Genomic DNA, 18,094 nt, shown 5'->3' on the forward strand with positions numbered 1-18,094 from the left:
TTTAGACATATTATTAATTTTTTTTTTCAAAATGTGGGGGGGGGGGGCTCTAGCCCCCCCTAGCTACGCCCCTGTGTCAAAGTGTTTGGATAATTGACCTTATAAGCTAGAGAGAGAATTTTTTAGAGAGAGAAAATCGAAGAAAAATGAACTTAAATGATACATGATGAAAATAATAAATTATAGTTGAAAATATTTGTAAAAAGATTGTTGCATATGAGATTATAAAAAAATAAGTTGAGGTAGATGAACTTATTTTTTGGGGAGCTTATAAGCTCTTGCAGCTTATATTTGGAGCTCATAAGCTGTTGAGGAGCTTATTTTGCCAAACACTTTGAAGGGACTTATAAGCTTTTAAACAGCTTATAAGCTGTTTTGAGGAGCTTATAAGCTCAGCCAAACACCCTCTAAAAAGGTTGAGCGCTTACTTAATAAAATGAAAATATAAGTTCAAGAACTTAACATAGCATTAATAAACGGTTTAGATTTCAATCATGCGAAAATCTAATGGTTTTAGATGCGGAGATTAAGAAATGTGTTAATTACTTTGAAGCACGGAGATAAAAAAATGTATAATTAGTAAATGAGAGAATATGTTGCCAAAACATGAACGAAGACATTTGTAATGGGACATTCCATTATAAAAAAATGGGACATTTATAACGAGACAAAGAGAGTATATCCGAATAAAAAGTACTATTAGTATTTTTTAGTATTAAATAGAGGAATATAAAAAAAAAATGTCCCTTGTATTGTATTATCCAGCGGAAAGGATAGTGCAACTGGTGAGAAGAGAGCAAAGAAGAAAAGTTGGCAAAAGAAAAGGACATAAGAAAGAAAAAAGTAGGCCAAAAAACAGGGGCCCAAATGAGAATAAATTTTGGAAAAAGGTCCCCTCATTGTTAAATTTTTTCCTCTTTTTAGTTGTGGAAAAGAAATCAGGTATAAAGATGTTGACCTTATTCTCTACATAAGAAAAAAGATTCTTATGCTTATGACAAATTTAAGATAAAAGAGAGTTTTATTTCTACATACAAAAAGAAGAAGATATCCATACAAGAATGGGGCCAACACACAATCCACCCTCTCTCTCCAGGGACCATCTTTATAAAGAACATAAATATATTTTCATCTTCGGCTTCACAGTTTTATCTATAAAAGAATTGTGAGATGTGACACAAACTTATTAGTCCAAATCAACATTATTTTATTCTATAGCATTTTAAGTGTAATTTGCTTTTTTGGGGTAACTTATAAATTAGTGTATAAAAGCGGAATTCATCCGATATGCACTTTAGATAATAGTCACGAGGGTTTCACAATACTTATAAGAGTAGTATATTTTATTTTATTTTATTTAATGGATCTCAATATAGGAATAGGGGGAGGGAGAGGCACCAAATCTAGTCACATGTCTCAAGATTGCGACCAAATCTCAATGTAAGAAACTTTGGCATATAATTTCAACTTCCAACATGTCTACGCACCTTGCCCTATTTATAGGATAGACACTTGCTTTACATAGAAATGATTTAATTTCTACTCCAAAAAGCTGGTTTCCCATTTTTGGGCTTTCTGATTTTATTACATTTGCTAGCTTATAGACTCGTGGATTAGATTTTGACCCATCACAAATGTATTGGAGATACTACTATATTTTCTACAAAAAATAATGTCTCCATATTAGATACTATTACCCTTCACTATGAAAAGTATAAACACAAATTCGCATATAGTGTGGTCCACTCAAATTCTAGTGTGTTTAATTGGACGTACACTTACAAGTTACAATTGTTTTGTTAGAATACATACATGAATTGTAGGCATACATCCATATCAAAAACCTACTCAAAGTTAAAGCTGAATTATACGAGTTATTGCATAATCCCAATATGTGTAATATTTGAAGATGGAATTATAAGTATGAGACAATCGCTGAATTTCCTAGTAGAATATGTCAACTTTTAATTTTATCATTATTTCGGTGTAAATTATCTATTTTATTTGATTTTTCATGAGGCAAGAAAATGAAATTATACACTTTCTTAATAAGTTATGACTGCAAATGACATTTGCATAACACAACCAAATACTCCTTTCATCTTCGATTAAGTGCCCTATTTGAAGATAAATTTTATCCCCAAATAAGTGTTTGATTTCAGAATTTCACTCATGTTATCAATAAAAATTCTTTATTTTTTTGGATTATTGATTGAGAGCAAATAGAGTTAAATTCCCCACTTTTTAAGTTCTAATAATTTGAAGATCATCATTTGTTCAACAAGTCATGATCTTCCTTTAAAGAGTTTAATGCAATGCAAATTATGAGGCAATCATTTAGGAGCAGAGAAGGGATAATATCATAGTATTTCTCCTCCAAGAATATGAATATAATCAAGAAGAAGATTAAGATAAAAGGCAGTTGAATTCCCACATATGAGAAAGTAAGATGAAAAGTTGATAGTATATAAAAGCAAGAAATCTGCAAATGGCAAAGCAGAATTGCAGAATGGACAGAGACAGCACAAAGAGCATCATCATCTGTCTCTCTCACTCCATCTCTCAATCTACATTACACACACAGCTAACTGTACAAATAAAAGTCACTGTCACACTCCCCCCCACCCCACCCCACCCCACTCAACCCACATACACCCTTTTCCTATATCTATCTATATAACCATACTCCTCCCATCATTTTTCTCTCCTTAACAAGAAATTATAGAGAGAGAGAGAGGGAGAGAGCTGTTTTGATATCAAGAATGGGAGAAGGAGGTGTAGGTGAGTCAAATTGTGGGTATGTTTATGGGAAGAAGATGTTGAAGAGATTGGTGCGGAGAGTGAGAGCAGAGATGAGGAAAATGAGGAAGAAGCAGAGGAATGATTTCACCTTCTGCTATGATCCATTGAGCTATGCTCTCAACTTTGATGATGGAAATTTTGGGTTTTTCTGCACATAGATATTCTTCTTTCTTTCTTTTCTTTTTTGGGGGTTGAGTTTAGTGATGGAGTTTTAAGATTATTTTGAGGAATGCAGTTTGTATCACTTGCCAACTAATGCTTCCAGCTTTGGATGTAATTATTTCTTCCAATATATCAATCTTATGCATATGCACTTGCACATCATCATTAATTCATAGTTGCCTAAAAAGTAGATATCTTAAATACCCGAATGTTGTAAATATTTGAACTTTTTAAGTTTTTTTCTTTCTGTAAACCTTAGTATTATGAGTATATGTGGATGATGAATCATATGCTAAATACCTACCTTGCCATGTCGAGAGCACTGCAAACGTGTAATTCACGTTAACATAATTTTTTTATATTATTTTATTTTAATTTTATTATTAATTTTACAAATTATATAAATAAAAACTTTAGTTTTTTTCATTTTTCTTATAACTTCAAATAAATGATAAAAATGAATCAAATAATAAAATGACATTTATTTTTTGTGTAATTTATTAAAAAAATTAATGACGTCTATAATAACTTGTGAATTATAGTACTATTATTCCTCGTTGATAGATATCGAACACCATAATATTAGTGGTAATGAGAGAGTTAATTACGGTATGATGAAGTAGTTCTAGGCCCTGTGTAGGGTGGTGGACTGCACAGAGCTCCGAAAAAAAAAGGGACTCCAAAAATATGTTGATTAATATATGTATTTATAATAATTAAAATTGTGCAATGTAGTGTAGCGATGAAGGGCCCTGTTAAATTTTCTTGACCAAGGGATCAATACTTGTTAGCACCGAATATCATTTTTTTGGTTTCAATCCCAACGTCACTTTAGCTTTTTTTTTTTGTAATACAGTATTATCTTTCAATTCTAAAGGAAGTTAATTTCTTTAAAAGTTTTAAAACTATATTTTATACCTTTCAATTTTTTATTTTCATTAATTATTACTATTAATAGTTTTAATTGATGAAATTCTAATTTTATATTTAGGTTGTATGTGTTAATATCGTGGACATTCTAAGTTCATCATATTCATGTAAAGATTATTGTTATATTTTCTCTCTAAATTTTTATATTATTTGATTATTAGTTTTATATATTTATTAAGTAAATTGATAAAAAAATGTATTCTTTAATCACATATTTTTATAATATAATTCTTTTCTTAATTATAAATAAATGATCCAAATTTAAGAATTTGCACGTGGCCTATGTTATCGTGGGCGGACGTAGGCCGCCCCTGCTCTTATACTATTGCTAAAATATGAATATAGTCTTGTTATGTTAACAACCGTAGAAAATGAGAGTTCCGAAATTATCTGAAATGATTTCCTAGAGTTAATTTATTAGATTAAATAAGTACTCTCAAAATTGAAGACTTTAATCACAAATTTTGTAATTACTAGAAATATCTCAGTGAAAAAAATTTGGGGTTTAATTAGAAAATGTTAAAGATATATATATATATATATATATATATATATGTTAATTTTTAAAATAGATCTTTAAAGGGAATTACTTTCATTTTTCTAACAAAAAAGAGTTACTACTATAATTGATTCTCTCGAAAATTTAAAAGAAGAAAGAACTACAATTCGAAGAATTTCGATGCAAAATTCTCAAACGAACCCGTGTCCTTAATTGAATCCAAAAGTACCACAAAATCAAAAATATGTGAAGTTCTTTAAAAAATAAAAAATTTAATGATTAGCTCCAGAAAATAAAAAATACTAGCAGATAAAGTAGTTTCTGTTGTGATTTCATTTCTCCACAACATGCCGGGACCAGCTAATAAGTAATGGAGTAGCAGATAAGTAGTTCCTCTTTTCAGAAAAATTAAAAATAAAAAGAAAGTGCTCCAAAGAAAAAACAATAATTTTCCAGAGTTTCCTTTGCTTTCAACAAAAACCAAACTGAAGATTGTTTCATATAATATGGTACAATCAAAGCAGTTCTTCTGTAAAAACTATACAAGATAAAAAGAATAACCAAAACTGTAAAAAAGGTATAAACTTGAGGAACTACCACAAGTGATAAGCCTATACATCCCTCCCATAACACACAGCAAATCAAGATTTTCGCGTCTTAATTGCTCGCCTCACCCTATTTAGTATACTGGAATTAAAGCATGAGAACAATGTGAGTGAAATGTTTTGTAATATCCATAAAAAATTGAGCATGTTTTTCCAGATCGTAAGGAGACAAAAACAAGCATATGTGCATTATTGGAGTGCTTACCTATTACTCCAGTTTCTAGCGGAACTCGTCATGTACTACATATTCACCACCGTCGTCATCATCATCTGTAAAGACACCTGTATAGAAAACATATGGACTCTCAATCATCTCTGTTAAGGTCAGACGTCCATCATTGTCTGCATCAGCCTGAAAAATTCAGGAACAGGAAACTTTACCATTGTCCGATCAATTGCATTTTTACCAGCATGCAGTGTTAACACAGTTCCAGGAGCACAATTTAATGTTAAATGTTAACATTTAATATATTATTGACAAACATTCTAATATCATATACCAGTAGCTGGACCTGGATTCTTCCCAACTGATTAAACCGAAAAGCCAAGGCCAACTAGCATTTTCTGTTAAAAATTGGAGTATCCGAGATGAAGACCTTCTGAATTATATAATGCAGTCATTGAGAGATTCCTCCCAGCAGGTACATGATATGAGTTTTAATCCTCACATGCATCACTTCAGTTTCATAAGAACAAGCCTAATAAACTTATTCCCTCCCGTGTGTGTTTCCTTTTGCAGAAAGCAATATCAATTCTAACATATATTTTGCAGAGCACACATATAAAATCCTATTTTGTAGGAAATGAGGGACAAGAAAGGAGGAATTTAAAGGGTGAAATTTTTTTTATCCCTCCTTTTCTCATTATAAATCTACAACCAGAGAGAACACACCCTGAGAGGAAAATAGTAGCTTCATCCTTCGTCCTCATGTAATAAAAAGGTTAATTCAAAATCAGTGCACTTAGAAGAGTACCAGGGCGATCTAGGACCGGTAATGTCAGCCTTGAATGCATCAGCAATCATATATACTATCCATATAATGCATGTAAGTTCATGAAAATTGTGATTTGCTCTAATGCCCTTCCTCAAAATCAACTCATTAAAATGTTTAGGATATTAAAGCATATTAGCAATAAGCAAGTAATACCCAAACTCATTGAATAAAAACTATAAAACTCATTAAAATCTTAGTGCGTTAAATACCTGGTGCAGTATATGGCGTGTCTGCTGTTTAGCATAGTAATACTCCGGCGGGTGGAGCTTTCCAATAATGGGTAGTAATTCTACGTCGGACAAATATCTAGAGCAGACAAATAAGTTTAGCTACCATTCTAATCATAAAAGCATTTGATTAAATAAATCAATCAATTAAAAAAAAGAGATCCTCGGCTGATTACCCATTGCCGTCTTTGTCAAGCTGAGCAAACAACATCTTAGCTGGGGCCTCAAGTGAATCATCAGAGTCATCACTATCATTATGTGTCTCCTCATAATTTCTGACCAGGTCAAAGATCCCGTGGAAGAACTCTTGGAAATTAACCATACCATCCTTATCTCCATCTCTTTCCCTGAAACAAACAAAGGATAGTAAAATATCATACGAGCAACATAGCATGATGTAATACTATGAGCTCTCCAGTCAGCTCATGGAGATAATGGCCAAAATGTAAATCAAACAACAAAAAATCACCAAAATATGGCAGTTCACTGTCTACTTATTACAAATCTCTGTTGAATGGAAATCATTCCTTGTCGTGTAACACCAAAATTGAAGACATTAATCATCTATAATCAGCATCTTCAGCCCATGTTTATTAAATGGTCCATACTTGAATCAACACCCTCAATTAGCTTGATAAGATAATCGTATGCAGGAAAAGGCGATCATGTGACAGTAAATATGTATCACAGCGTTCCACCAAAACAACATGAAGGATATTAACTTGAGTATAATAAATCTAATACCATAGCAACTTTTGTTCGTATATTAACTTGATAAAAATATGAACCAATTATACAGTCGCACATTCCGAGTATGGGACATTACCAGCTACATTTATTAAGTATATGCATAACTCTTCTTAACTACATAGCCACAGTCCTCTGACTAGCAAATGTTATGTATCAGTATAAAATGTTAATAAGTAACTTATCTTCGGAAACATGCTATTGTTAGAAGAATTTCATCTGGTATCAAGGATTACAGACTACAACATAGCTAGAAAGATTGAAAAGCCAAAATCATTTGTGGATGGTATCAATCAATACATTAAATAAGGGGGAGTCGGGAAGAGGATATAACGAGAGAAAAACTAATGATTTCCCTAAATATGCAAATATCACCAGAAAGAGCTGTTCAATTTAGCACTTAATGTCTTGATACACACCTTTAACAACAACCACGACACTAGGCCATCTAACAAAGGTATTTGACACTAACTGGGCAAAGAGAGTGGGGTTTGATCAGGCGAGGACATTTAATCTATACATCCTTATGGATACATCCACAAAGCTAACAAAAAATCCAGAAAACAAGGGAGCAATGGGACCAAAGTATCAAGCAAAATATATTATAGAAATTGAAGCACCTTATCTCTTCCTTGCACAACCAGAGAAGCAGCTTGGGGTTGGTTGCATCAGCTGGATGAAGAAAGCTACAATAAAAAGGAAACAGAAAACAGCAGCAGCTAAGCCAACACTGAACATAGAAATGGTAAAACGGCTCTCATTCCTTGAGATAGTTAATATTTCTAGTTGGTCGGAAACCCACTCATTAAATTCTGTGATATTCAAATGACCATCTCCATCGGCATCAGATGCATTGAAATGATCCTCTTTCCACCAACCAAAATCATATCCAAATGCAGTATTATCTGGAAAGAGGCATTGTCAGCCGCATTAGGCTTTGTTGCTACTAATAATTCAAAGCCGAAATTAATGAAGTTGATAGAGTAGAAATATAGGAGAAAAAATGACCCGCGTTTGCGTTTCTAACCCAGCTGGGAGCCTCATACTCAGCATAAGACACCAAGCCATCATTATCTTTGTCGTGAGTGTTCATCTCCCTTTGGCTCCGATGCATGGCCTCCTTCCGGCTCTGCTGCAAATTCCACTGAATGAGCTCGGACTCGCTGACGTAGCCGTTGGCGGGGTCGACATCGATCTTGGGGAACAATAGCATCAGCCTGTTGGTGACATTGAAGCGCTCCTCGTCATTCAAGTAGTCCTCGGCGTCGGCGAAATCCTCCCACTCCGGCTGCGACTCGTGAGCCGGCGCCGGCAGCGGCGCGGGGGACGCCGACGGCGGCTCGTGGTGGTGCGTCTGGAAGTAGAGGTGCTCCCATTGCCTGTCCTCGCGGCGGAGCTCGATCTCGGACACGATGGGATCAAATGCGGGCGGGGGGTTGTGGTGGTGGTGGGGGTCGGCCGGCGGGGCGAAGGGGAAGTGCGTGCGGATTTTGAGGCGGCGGCGGTGGCCCTGGGGCTTGGATTTGTGGGAGGAGCGGGAGACGAGGAGCAGGAGCCCTACGGCCACCGTAATGTAGATGATGAGATTGTATTTCCCCATCACAATTGCATGCCAATGCCAATGTGTTTCTCTCTAGACTCCCATGCGAGCTCAACTCGATTGTTTCTCTCTCTGACTCTAGGGATTCAAGTAAAAGCCAAGCTGAAACCGAATTCGATTCCTTCGCTTTTCCTAATTTGCATTTCTTTTTTATCTTTTCTAATTTGTTGTTTCTGATTACTGCCTTTTTTAGTAATTACACTTCAGATAACTAAAATTAGAGGGATTCAATTATAGTATGAATGTTAGACCAATAATCATTAATGAAATAACTTATTAATTGAATCCCAAATAGCTACAACTAGTACTTATTTTAGGCGATGATTGAATTCTAACTTTTAGCTTAAATTTCCACCGCAATCAATAATTTTAAAAATTTAATTACTGTAAAATAATTAGTCCATCAAAATTGGACAATAAATAAATTGATATTGAAAGCCATGTCAGCAAAGGAATAGATCCAAATAAGCACAAGAAAGCCAGCTCTTGCGGCGGAGTACTCAATCTGCTAAACCTCCCAACTACTAAACCTCGTTTTCATCGAACCCCATTTTCTTCAAATCTCCTCCTTCCCACTCTCTCTCCACAATTCATTTCTCTCGTTTCTGCTTTCTACCCAGAGAGCAAACCCCACCCCTCACCAAGATTCGATTTTTTCAAGCTCACTTCCGAGGTACATGCCCTCTTAATTCCCACCAGATTGCTGCATTTTTCGATTCTTGATAACGCATTTTATTTTATTTATTTTTTGTTATTTACAGGCGATTTAACTAATTAGCTTGATCTGAAAATGGACTCCGCGGCCATGACATTTTGCAGCAACTCTGTCTGCTCGCGTCCCGTGAGTAATCCGATTTATAATCTTTATTGGCACATCTCTTGTTGTGTATAAAGTTTTCGTTTTGCTTTCTTCTAGATTATTTATTTATTGCATGCTGACTAATATATACGTTTTTATTCATGCGATGCAATTCAATTTAGAAGGGCCTCTTTCCCAATTACATGCTCTGTTTCTATTTTGATAGAATTACTTGAACTTCTTGAGATGTTTGGCGGTTGAGTGTTTGATCTGTCTACAATAATGGAGAATCAAAAAGTTACCCATAATTTTTAGCTCCTTTTGCCTGTGTAGATGCTTTTGTTGCCTGTCGCATTACGTTTTCTTGCAACTTGGGCTGTTCATTATTATTGGCAAGCAAAGGCATTGGTACATTTCTGGCTAAGTAAATGCCGTGACAGATCCACAATGTCTATAGTTTTTGGGGGTTGTTAGAAGCCAGTTGGATTGATAAATTTGAAGCTATTGAATGAAGTCATGGACTGTCATGTCTGTGGCTGTGTGATCCAAGTTCAACCTTGTTATTATGCATGTCTGCTTAGCACGGTCGAGTTATATTTCCTTTTAAGTTGTATATCTATAGTGACGTGTTCTCCCCTAAAAACACATGTATCCACAAGTGCTCTTTTACTTGTACTGTACCATCATCTCGCAGTTGCATTCTTTCTTACTGAATCCTTATAATCTTCCTTCTGTCCTTGCAAATTTTTTAATTGTATACAATGTGTGTGCCTGCCATGCTGAGGGCGTTTCTGCCATTTTTTGTGTGCTCTGTACACTATTTTATCCTTACTATTCTTAAGTAAATTTGATTCATAGTTTTCGCCTGGAATCTAAACTTCTGATATATTGTGCGTTGAAGGGTTTATTCATGGAGGCTACGCCTGGAATCAGGAGCTCCCAGTGTAGCTTCATGACAGGGAATAGGTTTAATTTCCCTCGTCAGAGAGTCCAGGCTTCTCGAGCTGGTACTAAATCTGGAAAGCGTGGTGGAGCGCTTGCTGTTACATGTCGTGGTGATAAAATTCTGGTGGCTAACAGAGGAGAGATTGCTGTTCGTGTCATTCGGACAGCCCATGAAATGGGAATCCCTTGTGTAGCGGTTTACTCGACAATCGATAAAGATGCTCTTCATGTGAAACTTGCTGATGAGTCTGTTTGCATTGGAGAAGCACCAAGCAGCCAATCGTAAGGAATCTTGTTTTTTCATCATCAAATCATACCAGTCCATCACATTTATAGAAGGATTAAAACATAATGTTCCTGATTGCAGTGAATAAACTATATCTCTTTTTCTTTCAGTTACTTGGTGATTCCAAATGTCTTGTCTGCTGCCATCAGCCGTGGTTGTACTATGCTACATCCCGGATATGGGTTCCTTTCTGAGAATGCTGTTTTTGTTGACATGTGCCGAGAGCATGGAATAAACTTTATTGGACCAAATGTAAGTTTTTTTAATCAGAGGATTTATATAGAGTCAACATCATGCCGTCTATCCTTAAACTTGGAAAGCTTTCTTTGCCAGCAGAGTTGACCACTCTGTTGCTACATTATCAATGCAATTTGGTCAGAATCATCTATTGCAAGAAGTTAGGATCTTGTACGTACATCACTTTATGATGGGTATGCTAGAGTTATATGCTTTTGTAACTTTTTTAAAACAGATGCATTCCAGAAATCACCACCGCCAGCAGAACAATTCCCTACACTCTGGCTTTCCAGTCCCCCCAACGCCTAATACATTGGCGATTCCACCACCATAGAACTGTCTCAGTTGTAAATTTGCTCTTAGGCTATGTGCTTAACCTCATTTTGCTTCAGAACTCCAATCTAGTTAAGGGTTAAGAGTACAGAATTCTTTTTTTTTGTGTGAGCTTTCCTAGTGTGTATTAAATCTCGTAGTTATTCTGTGTTAGTAGTAAGATTTCTGTGTGAAGTGAGTGCCCATGAAGTTGGGATAATTTTGGTAGAGAAGCCTGGATATAGGGTCTTCCCAGTGGGAGCATTACGAAGGAGACTCTAGATGATGTTCATATGTAAGGGTGGACACCGCAGATAAGCTGGATCTAGTGCTCTGTGTTCTGGTAGTAGGAGGAGATGCAACTTGTAAGGCGTTGGTTGTTGTTGATATTTGGATAACTGTTCTAGTATGTTATGATTGCTAACACTTTGATCCTTTATTTAGATTTTCAGAATGCTTCATAAATATTCTTAGGATACACAATTTCCTCCCATGGCTATTAGGTTTTTGCCGTATCAAAATAAACCTCTAAATGGGAGAGAAGTAGTATATGGCATCCTAATATGGTTAACCTTCTTCCAAATGAGATGTGGTTCTTCCAAATTATGGTATTCTATGAATGGTCGCCTAAACGCCCATAACGCATTAAAACCATGGATTTTGAAACTTGAAATGCAGCCTGACAGCATTCGGGTGATGGGTGACAAATCAACTGCCAGAGAAACAATGAAGAATGCTGGAGTTCCAACTGTCCCTGGAAGTGATGGTTTGTTACAGGTACTGCTTTTTTGTAAAGAGTGTTACTTCATAAAAAAACTTATTGTAAGAAATCCAATATTGAACCTTCGTTCAATTCTTCACCTTTATTTTTTCTTCTTATGAACTACTTTTGTATTACAGAGTACTGAAGAAGCAATTAAACTTGCTGATGAGATCGGTTATCCTGTCATGATAAAGGTATGTTTAACATCCCGACACACCAAAAGTATTAATGCAATACTTGTTCATCTTATCCACAATATTACTGTCGCACTTGTGGACGCAAATTAACTCAAGGCATGATTTAATAGGTAGAATAAATACTCAAATACATGGAAAAAACCACAATTATTTTCCATCTGCTTAATTCTTTTTATATTAATCCCCATATGCTCAGCTAATCTGCTTATATATCATAAAGTTCTCAAATATTGTGCTTGCTTAAAATGTTACATGGACTTCTGCATGGGAACTCTGGAAGAAAAAGATATGCTAATTTAAGGCTTTTATTCTGCTGAAGGCGACCGCAGGTGGTGGAGGACGGGGAATGCGCCTTGCAAAAGAGCCTGATGAGTTTGTGAAGTTGATGCAGGTAACTCCATTTTTTACCTACATGTTTGTTATGCGATGGTTGAGTAATATTTTCCCCTTAAATTGCTAGGTTAGTATTGTTTCAATAAATTGTATTTCTCCATAGTTCAAAAAGTGTAATCTGAAAAAAATTGATATAGTGAGAAGCAAAAACTGCTTATCCGATCCTCGTAGACCCATTTTTTATTTATGGAAATGATTGCTCTTCCACAAAAGGTCTATTTTTGGATGCCGATACTCATAGTTGTGCAAGCCAATTACTGTTTGAGGTCCTGGTTTATATGTTGTGAGTCTTGTGACTGACTATTTGTTGCTGTCTGAAGCACACTATTTATTCGGTTTCTGTTTTTCTTTGGAGTCACATGGTAATTGAACAAAGCTTCACAAATAGTCATCAAGGTTGAACAAAGCTTCACCTTGATTCATTCGTTCAATTACTTTGTTCGAAACCATAATTCGTCAAGGTTTCTACCTGTTGCAGGAGTATGGTTTTGGTTATAAAATTCGGTTGTTGCTTGTTTGCTATTTCTAGAATGTGATGTCTCTTGAAACCTAACAATTTTTTTTTTTTTTTGCAAATTCATGTATTTGAGTATTTTATTGTGACGAAGTATCTGCCTCATTTTGACAGCAAGCTAAAAGTGAGGCTGCAGCTGCATTTGGTAATGATGGTGTATACCTCGAGAAATATATCCAAAATCCAAGGCATATTGAGTTTCAGGTACACTTGTATTGTTATAACATTATTATAATTTTATACAATGAAATAACCAAAGTCAAAATGTGGATCGTATGTATAAACCTAATCGTCCTATATATATGGAGTATAAACCTAATCGTCCTATATATATGGAGTATTGCATAGTGAAACTTTTCATTGAAAGTATTTTAAATGTATGAGATTTTATACACCTTTGGTCCTTGTAAATTGGATTAACTTACATAAAATGGCATTTAATAACATATATGGTAATACATTTAACATCTTCTCTTGTAAATAAAATAAGTTATATGGTAATTGATATTTGATCTCTCTAAGGGTGTGTTTGCTTTGAGGTATAAGGAAGGACAAGCTCCATTTACCACCTTATACCTTGTTTGCTTTGACATAATAAAACATTCAGGCATGCCGTATAAAATTCCAGACAGCACCTTTTCCCTTGGGCAAGGTATATTTTTATACCTAAGGGAGGGTATTATAATTTTATACCACCTTATAAAGAGTGGGATAAATATATTATCATTCAAAACAAACAAGAGATAAAATATGTGGTCCCCACTTTAAGTGATAAATTTATACCTCATTATATTATCCCTATAATTAGACATTATCAGTGACACCTTATGGCCTCTGCTGCTTTGCAGGTTTTGGCTGACAAATATGGTAATGTTGTACACTTTGGGGAGCGTGATTGTAGCATTCAGGTAATATAGCCTTTATTCTAGGTCAGACTTTTGCAGCTAGGCTTCATCGTGCTTGCTTTCGTACGTTTTCATTTTTAATAGTGTCAATATCATATATTTTAGCTGTTTAATGAAGCAAAGTTGACAATATAGATTTCTCTCTGTACATAACATAACAGCCACTGTTATTCGTTTGAGGTTTCATCAAACATCGTATTTAGGTCAGTCTCGGTCCAGTCGAATGTGGAATCATCACTTATTAATTTATTATTTAATTTTCTATTATAGAGGAGAAATCAGAAATTGCTAGAAGAAGCACCTTCTCCTGCATTGACACCAGAACTTCGGAAAGCTATGGGTGACGCAGCAGTTGCAGCAGCCGCATCCATAGGCTACATAGGTGTCGGCACAGTCGAATTCCTTCTGGATGAAAGAGGCTCATTTTACTTCATGGAGATGAACACTAGGATCCAGGTGAAAAGATCGAGGCTCGGATTTTCTACTAAATTAACTACTTATCTCATTTCGTTCTCAGCATTCTCAACTGATCTTTCTCCTTGGTGTGATGTTAGGTTGAGCACCCTGTCACTGAAATGATATCCTCTGTTGACCTAATTGAAGAACAGATTAGTGTTGCACGGGGAGATAAACTCCGTTACACACAGGTAAACTTTAAGGATCTTTACAACACCCATAAATCAAAGTGGGATCTTTAGTTGATGTGAGCTTCTTGTCTATAGGATGATATTGTGCTCAGAGGCCATTCGATAGAATGCCGTATTAATGCAGAAGACGCTTTCAAAAATTTTAGACCCGGACCAGGTATCACTCAAGTGTGCTGCATCATAGCATCGTTATATGCGACTGAGAAACTACTATCAGCAATGCTTTTGATATGTTTCGATGCATGATTTGATAAACTTTTCTCTTGATTGACGACCTCAGCACAAAGTTTGTGTCGTTTTGAAATTCATCCTAAAATCAAATCTATTATCAACTAATGAAATTATTCCATCATGTTTACTTGAACAGGTAGAATAACTACTTATTTGCCTGCTGGAGGTCCATTTGTGCGAATGGACAGCCATGTTTACTCAGATTATGTGGTTCCACCTAGCTACGATTCCCTTCTTGGAAAGGTCAGCTAATTATGTGTTTTAGATGCTCCTAATCTTTCTTTAGTTTTAACTTTTTATTATTTACGCATTTCGTGACCATCTAGCTGAACTGGTTCTAATCCTTTAGCGTGTTTGAGAATGTGCATCGTTATAATATACTGTTTGATGTATTCTTATATATATCCTTGCTTCTTTTATAAATTCAATAACGTTATCTTCTAGATGTCCTAATATTTCTGATGAATGTTATACTTCAGCTTATTGTCTGGGCTCCAACGAGGGAAAGGGCAATCGAGCGCATGAAAAGGGCTCTAAACGACACCATTATTACAGGTAAAAATGACGTGTTTCATTTATCTATGCAACCTAATCCTGATCTTGTCTTTATATTTGAAAATATCCATCGCTGCTCGTGCATCTGGTCCCTTCTGAAGGGGGGCTTTCTACAAATCTCCGACATCGTGCATTCTTATACTATTCATTAATTTTAGATATCTTTTCCATGCTGAAATCTTAATTCTGTGGCCAGGGGTTCCAACAACAATTGATTACCATAAGCTCATCCTAGAAGTTGAGGTATTCATCTGTTGCAATTTTCTTTGTATTTGCTTTATTTAACAGTCTGAATGAACTGACATATACGCGTTCTGTCTCTACGTGCTCCAGGACTTCAAAGCTGGCAAGGTGGACACTGCTTTTATCCCAAAACACGAAGAAGAGCTCGCTGCGGTAAGCTACCAATTCTCCTTCATAGTATACAAAAGCCAAAAGGGCCTATCCAGAAACACTTGAAATAATATAACTTAAAGAGATACTATAATCTAATCTTCATACAAAAATCACTTTCTTGTTTGTTCAGCCGATCTAGTTCTTTTCACAGTCCATGATATCTAGTTCGTATCTTTCGAAAACCAAGCCAAGCCTCGACACTCTTTGAAAGAACAGTGTTAGAGAAGCTACAACTAATGACCATAGTCAGCCACACACACACACCACTGCATTCTTGGATTGCTGATGTGAAACGTTTTAATGGCATGATTGGTTTGTTATTTGTGATTGCAGCCACTGCCGTCTCACCCTGCTACGAGCCAGAAGGAGTTGATCAACGCGGGGTCTTCTTAAGGTAGTCTGCTCCTAATGGTAAAAGCTTTTGTATGTGGATCCATGCTCAATTCTCAAATCAAATGTATGAATGGATTTTGTTCCTATTTTTCTCTTCATTACATTGTCAAAAAAGCTGCATACTATTTATTTGCATCATCATTACTTTCATGTTTCTATCTTGTTTTGGAGATGATTTAAAATGAGCTTAAAACGACCATTTCTTTTCAAATTTATTGTATACATGTATTTCTTTTAGTAACAGAAATGAGAAAGCTCATGCATTACTTTTTGCTATTGGATTATATATTACACAAAATTAGTAATGGAAAAAGTATATTTAATTTCTTAATGCAGTATATGCGTTTTTCGTTGAATTAATTCATCTCAAATTCTTCAACTATCCATTCTTAAAATCATCACCATCATATGGTCCACAATGGTCTACTAACTGTAGTTAAATTATTTAAGTGTAATTGTGACAACACAAAAGTAGAACATTTCACTCTTCAATTTCCTTAACTTTCAAAATGTACAAAATCAAATGAGGTTATGGCGAAAAAATACACACGAACTTTGGAAAAAGTTGTAATTTTTATTTGAACTTTCAATTAAGTAAAAAAAAATACATGAATTTATGTTTTTATTGCAATTTTCACCTGAGTTTGATTTTCAACGAAATTAGAGTTTAGTTGGCTGGCGGAAGTTTACCCGATGTTGGTTTAACTTCTGATGATGAGATGTATATTTTTATTGCAATTTTCACCTAAAAATTGCAATAAAAATATACATTTATGGAGTATCTTTTTTTGGCTTAATTAAAAATTCATGTGAAAATTACAATTTTTTCAAAAATTGTGTATTTTTTTACCATAACCCCATATCAAAATTCATCTTTATAAAACTGTGTAATGCACGGCCAAACATTTAATGTGATAAATTTGTACAAATCAAGAATAGGTGATTTTAGTTAAGGTGGGCTCGAATTTCTGAATCTCTAACATCTACTCAGAAATCAGGTATGACACAACAAAATCGTCAAACTTGATAGTTGATACCGCTAGCCCACAAATCAACATATTTTGATTTTTTTTTTTTCACATATTGAATTAATAACGTATTGTGGTTTTTTTTTGTTAGATACTATGAACAAGATTTATTATCAAGTGCATCACTCTTTATCTTGAATTTCAGTTATGCTAAATTAACCCAATAACATTTAAAATATTTTTGTGTTGATGTTGCTTGTAGGTTTTTATTTTTTAAGCGTGCGGGAGCAAGAATTTGGCTTTTGACAAAAAAAAAAGTTTGAGAAAACTTACCTTCTCTAATTAATGTATGAATATTCATGAAGATGTAAGAAATGCACTTGTTGGATGTTACTACTAGTGTTGTAGTTTAATATGGTCTATAGATCTTGATTAAATGGACGACCACGATTGGCTTTCACGGTGAATAATGTATATTTCGTAATAATGCATTTTATATATTATGATAATGTATTCGTTTATAACAACCTTAAGATCATATAAATGATTCACGATTCAAAGATGAACGAAATATTTCGAGAACTTAAATATTGAAATTTTGAGGACAATTAGTTTTTGTTCCCTTTTAATCTTGTGTCCAATGTGTGTCTTTTAGTTAGTCTTCTTTTAAATAAAGATTTTCGAATTTATTTGAGATGTCGACATTATTTTACATTTACCATCTAAGTATACAAATATTTTTTTTTTCAAATGTTATGATATAAATATTTTGAATCTATTATAGCATAATCACCTAACAATTTATTGTGCATGTACCGTATCTAGAAGACAAGATTGCAGATTTGCAGAGGTGGAACATTAATTTTTCGACTCCCAAATTTTAAATTTTGTCACTTTGTTATTTTGTTTTCCTCACTTCTCAAATATTTCAGATTTTAAATATAAGAAACCAACATTCATAAGTTCAATGATGAAATTTTTAAATG

At 34.7% G+C, this 18,094-nt stretch overlaps 2 protein-coding genes across 4 annotated transcripts; one reads left to right on the forward strand and one right to left on the reverse strand.

Moving 5' to 3' along the window:
• Nucleotides 1-4,832: 4,832 nt before the first annotated feature.
• LOC130993236 (uncharacterized) lies at nt 4,833-8,844 on the reverse strand. 2 transcript variants are annotated; one of them, XM_057918055.1, is made up of 7 exons: nt 7,976-8,844; nt 7,770-7,872; nt 7,588-7,653; nt 6,397-6,567; nt 6,203-6,299; nt 5,204-5,350; nt 4,833-5,080 (listed from the first exon to the last, which is right to left on the reverse strand). In XM_057918055.1, exons 1-6 carry the CDS (start codon nt 8,565-8,567, stop codon nt 5,219-5,221), a joined length of 1,161 nt encoding a protein of 386 aa, XP_057774038.1. In that variant the 5' UTR covers nt 8,568-8,844; the 3' UTR covers nt 4,833-5,080; nt 5,204-5,218. The 2 variants fall into 2 exon arrangements, with proteins under 2 accessions (XP_057774038.1, XP_057774039.1); XM_057918056.1 differs by having other exon boundaries at nt 5,204-5,280; nt 7,976-8,795.
• A 178-nt stretch (nt 8,845-9,022) lies between these two features.
• Nucleotides 9,023-17,617, forward strand: LOC130993228 (biotin carboxylase 2, chloroplastic). 2 transcript variants are annotated; one of them, XM_057918040.1, is made up of 18 exons: nt 9,025-9,240; nt 9,329-9,408; nt 10,268-10,593; nt 10,708-10,849; nt 11,825-11,923; nt 12,047-12,103; nt 12,426-12,497; nt 13,128-13,217; nt 13,862-13,921; nt 14,189-14,374; nt 14,473-14,565; nt 14,641-14,722; nt 14,933-15,039; nt 15,276-15,351; nt 15,548-15,594; nt 15,685-15,747; nt 16,081-16,141; nt 17,371-17,617. In XM_057918040.1, exons 2-17 carry the CDS (start codon nt 9,358-9,360, stop codon nt 16,138-16,140), a joined length of 1,611 nt encoding a protein of 536 aa, XP_057774023.1. In that variant the 5' UTR covers nt 9,025-9,240; nt 9,329-9,357; the 3' UTR covers nt 16,141; nt 17,371-17,617. The 2 variants fall into 2 exon arrangements, with proteins under 2 accessions (XP_057774022.1, XP_057774023.1); XM_057918039.1 differs by lacking the exon at nt 17,371-17,617 and having other exon boundaries at nt 9,023-9,240; nt 16,081-16,296.
• The last annotated feature ends 477 nt before the right edge of the window (nt 17,618-18,094 follow it).

The sequence above is a fragment of the Salvia miltiorrhiza genome, chromosome 7 (assembly GCF_028751815.1).
Source record: "Salvia miltiorrhiza cultivar Shanhuang (shh) chromosome 7, IMPLAD_Smil_shh, whole genome shotgun sequence".
Taxonomy (NCBI): domain Eukaryota; kingdom Viridiplantae; phylum Streptophyta; class Magnoliopsida; order Lamiales; family Lamiaceae; genus Salvia; species Salvia miltiorrhiza.

Excerpts from the sequence above, each read along its gene's own strand:
- LOC130993236 (XM_057918055.1), bottom strand. The coding sequence starts at position 8,567 with ATGGGGAAATACAATCTCATCATCTACATTACGGTGGCCGTAGGGCTC. Across the intron at positions 7,873-7,975 it reads GGTTAGAAACGCAAACGCGG|ATAATACTGCATTTGGATAT; the intron begins GTCATTTTTTCT and ends GCCTCTTTCCAG. Across the intron at positions 6,568-7,587 it reads TTGTGCAAGGAAGAGATAAG|GGAAAGAGATGGAGATAAGG; the intron begins GTGCTTCAATTT and ends TGTTTGTTTCAG.
- LOC130993228 (XM_057918039.1), top strand. The coding sequence starts at position 9,358 with ATGGACTCCGCGGCCATGACATTTTGCAGCAACTCTGTCTGCTCGCGT. Across the intron at positions 10,850-11,824 it reads TAAACTTTATTGGACCAAAT|CCTGACAGCATTCGGGTGAT; the intron begins GTAAGTTTTTTT and ends CTTGAAATGCAG. Across the intron at positions 14,375-14,472 it reads AGATGAACACTAGGATCCAG|GTTGAGCACCCTGTCACTGA; the intron begins GTGAAAAGATCG and ends GTGTGATGTTAG.